We start from the raw sequence: 3,279 nt of genomic DNA on the forward strand, positions 1-3,279 counted from the left end.
TTCTATATTTTCAGAAATCATTGCTAAGTGTACAGACTGTTTTGTAGCATGTTCAAGTCAAGTTGCAATTTATAACTGCAATTTGGTTGTGGCAATGCATGAGTGTGATACTCAATAATAATAGTAACAGCAGTGTGGCATTGTGGTTATACTGTAACATATTTTTTTAACTATAAAAATTCCCATGGGAATTATTTTAATGCATTACTTCAAGAAATGGGCACTGGGAAACTCATGAAATGCAATGAGTTTCCCGGTGCCCATTTCTTGAAGTAATGCATTAAAATAATGTCAAATGATCAGTTAATACAAATTGTAGTACAAAATGCATTCTTATTAACCACATACAGTGAATTATAGCATTGAAAAGGAACCTAGAATCTTTGTTGATGTGGCAGTTCCACAACAAATGTAAAATAGTATACTACACTGTAATTATCAATGCTTTGTAAATTAGGAGTTTCTGACCTCAGTATGTAGCAAAACAAGCTGGTTACCAAGACACTAGATGTGTTTGTCACTCTTCTAAAAGTCAAGCCTATTATTGTCTACTTCTGACAGAAAAAACACCAACTAAGTGAAAACAAAACTGACAACAGACTACACTCACTGTGATGGGAAGAGGCAAAAAAAATGTGAAAGACTGTCCCTTACCTTCCTGGACTTACTGTGTAATGACTCACTCTAAAGCAAAGCATCTCCAACTGTACAAAGTGCAAACAGTACTTCAGTGTACTTTCTGATTATTGCATGCATGGATGCCCTTACTCCATAAGATGAACGCACTTTACTGATATTTACTTATTAGAGGATCATTAGTAAAAACGCTTAATGATTAGCACTATCTTAACAATATTGTTTCAGTGTTACAGAGACAATGGTAGAAAAGTGCGACACTATTACTTCAGATTTAAAAACTGCAGCATTTTCTAATTCAAAGATTGTTTTATTTTTATTATCCACTCTTATTACACGCATTATTAGTAGATAGTATAACATAGTTAACATTCAGACTGCAAATTAACTGAACTATTCAGTAGCAAGTTTACAGAAATAATCTAAGCTGAGAATTTATATTTCCGTAAAACCAAAGGTGTCACAACATGTTGATCCACCTAACAACACACAGTAATGTTGAGGAAACAAATAAAAGGAACCGCCACAATGCCAAGGCTGTAAAAAAATAAAATAAAAAATAAACAGAAATGGAGGGTTTGTATACTGTCACATTATTTATCCCTAAACGGTCATCAATTGAGATAATGTCTACCTGTCAATGTCTGCGGTGTTATGGGCACTAAGTACTACATGCACCACGTTTGAAAAGGTTTCTTGGATCGGATTTGGCATTGCCGCAAGTGCTGCACCAGGCAGTAAATACAAAAAGGGGAAAACGTGTATCAGCGGATCCGTTGATAGTTTCTCTGTGATACTGTAGCTATTTCATTCTTTAAACTGTTAAGAGAGGAAAATGCTTGCAGCATTTCCATTGTTTAAACTTTTTGCCCTTTCTCGCTTTCTGTACCTCCTTCTCGCTGTTGCAACCGCAGGCGGTAATCGCTTGCATCACTGCAGAAGCGTGAAGGGCTCCAACTTTCATTCTGCTCCTTCTGACTAATTAACTAAATAAGTTTGTGTTTTTTAATTATCGCACAGTTATTGTGAAAATGCATACAACGTGTTGCTCTCTGTCTTCCACTACCTGCCAGCAGTCACAAAAAAATATTAAAAGTACACAGGACAAACATTATATCACTCAGCTTCTTAGCTCATAAATCTGGTTCAGACCTAAAAAATAACGGAAGACCATATCTCTCCGGGTACATCATTATGAGGAAAGCTCCTCATTTGGGATCTTAAAGCGCCCATGTTCCTCAAAGTTCCACACTGAAAGGGTTTGTCACACATTCAGTGTTAAGAATGTTTGACTGATATCCATGGTAAATTGTACTGAATCGTACCAATTCATCAAAATAAGTTTTTGTAAGTATAAAATGGCATATTTTAACCATCCTGTGAGCTTCATATTTGAGGCAATTAGTACGTTGTTAGTAGGTGTCCCACATTTGTCCCACTTGCTCCAGCGGCATGGGCACAAGTCTAAACGTTAAACACTGACACACTAGATCTGTCAGCGATAAAACGTGATTAGTAATCAGTACAATGACAATTTTCCACTACAGAAAGGGTGATTATGCTAAAGTGATATGAAAGTTACTTTATTTGCTCTTGGCTCTCACGTGTCCCTTTCTTTGTTTAGCACTTATTTTGCACAGTGTGCAGAGTGAAGACTGCAGTGAACAGATAACATATACATGATACTAGAATCCTATTAGCACACAAACGAAAAATACCAATATATTGTTTTAAGAAGTCTCCGATTTTGACAGCTCTGTTGAAACCAGATAGGCTCACACGTAACTGATTTGCATTTACCCCAATACACATAACGTGAAACTATAAGCACAGGAGATGTAGAGCCCCATTCGGTATTAAAGGTTTGGTAGTTACTATCAGATGCATATTCCTTCACTACTACCGCATATTTAATTTTGAAACGCTCTACATTTAATCGTTTGAAATAATCATTAATGACTCTATCGTGTGCGGCAACGTTATGCCCTGCAGATGCCAAGTCAGCCAGATATTTCAGCACATTTTCTTCCTAATCAGTAATATTTTAATAAGCTTCTTTTAAATATATAGTGGAATAACAATTACTCGCAGTATTTACTGGGCACTTTTAGGAATGCACATTTGGGATAATATATGAGTCCTACTTACCATGGTATCCGATAGCTACCGGTTCTAGGGGATGAAGAATTGAATGACTACAAGTACAGGAGCGCTGTCCAGCGTATCCACTGCACCCTGTTCCTTCACTGCCTCAGCGGCAGGGGAAAAAAAAGCTGCAAGCATTGCTAGATGAGCGCCGAGTAAGTGTGCAGATCCTGACGTCATGCTGTTGAGCAGAGGGCGAAGCAGGTGCCTTCAGCCATGACAGTTGAGGCACTCCAGTTTTTAACTTTTTCAAATTATCAGTCAAGGTCAAGGCGATTTGGTGAATCGGTATATGGATCCGTGCATTTTTTATGTAGTAATACTATATTTTATCTTGCAGTAATGCGATAAAAAACATCAGGATGGCATTGTGGAGTGGGTCAGATTAGATGTGTTTGATCTTTATTTTACGTAGGTTATGTCATGCTATCCCAAGCAAGAACTTTGTAAACCTGAGGTGATGAAATGAAGACTGCAATATTTGCGCCTCAACTTACT

The 3,279-nt window shown here is 37.3% G+C and overlaps 1 protein-coding gene across 2 annotated transcripts in view; it reads right to left on the reverse strand.

The window, feature by feature from the left end:
• ELOVL2 (ELOVL fatty acid elongase 2) overlaps positions 1 to 2,898 on the reverse strand; it is a 921,742-nt gene extending 918,844 nt beyond the window's left edge. For both annotated transcript variants that reach the window (XM_044065398.1, XM_044065397.1), the window contains exon 1: positions 2,785 to 2,898. Coding sequence is in view for 1 of the 2 variants with exons in the window: in XM_044065397.1 (XP_043921332.1) it covers positions 2,785 to 2,787 (3 nt within the window). In the remaining variant the exon portion in view is untranslated. The remainder of the gene's footprint in view (positions 1 to 2,784) is intronic.
• Between the last annotated feature and the right edge of the window lie 381 nt (positions 2,899 to 3,279).

This window comes from Protopterus annectens, chromosome 3.part0 (genome assembly GCF_019279795.1).
Source record: "Protopterus annectens isolate FY-2018-M chromosome 3.part0, PAN1.0, whole genome shotgun sequence".
Taxonomy (NCBI): Eukaryota; Metazoa; Chordata; order Ceratodontiformes; family Protopteridae; genus Protopterus; species Protopterus annectens.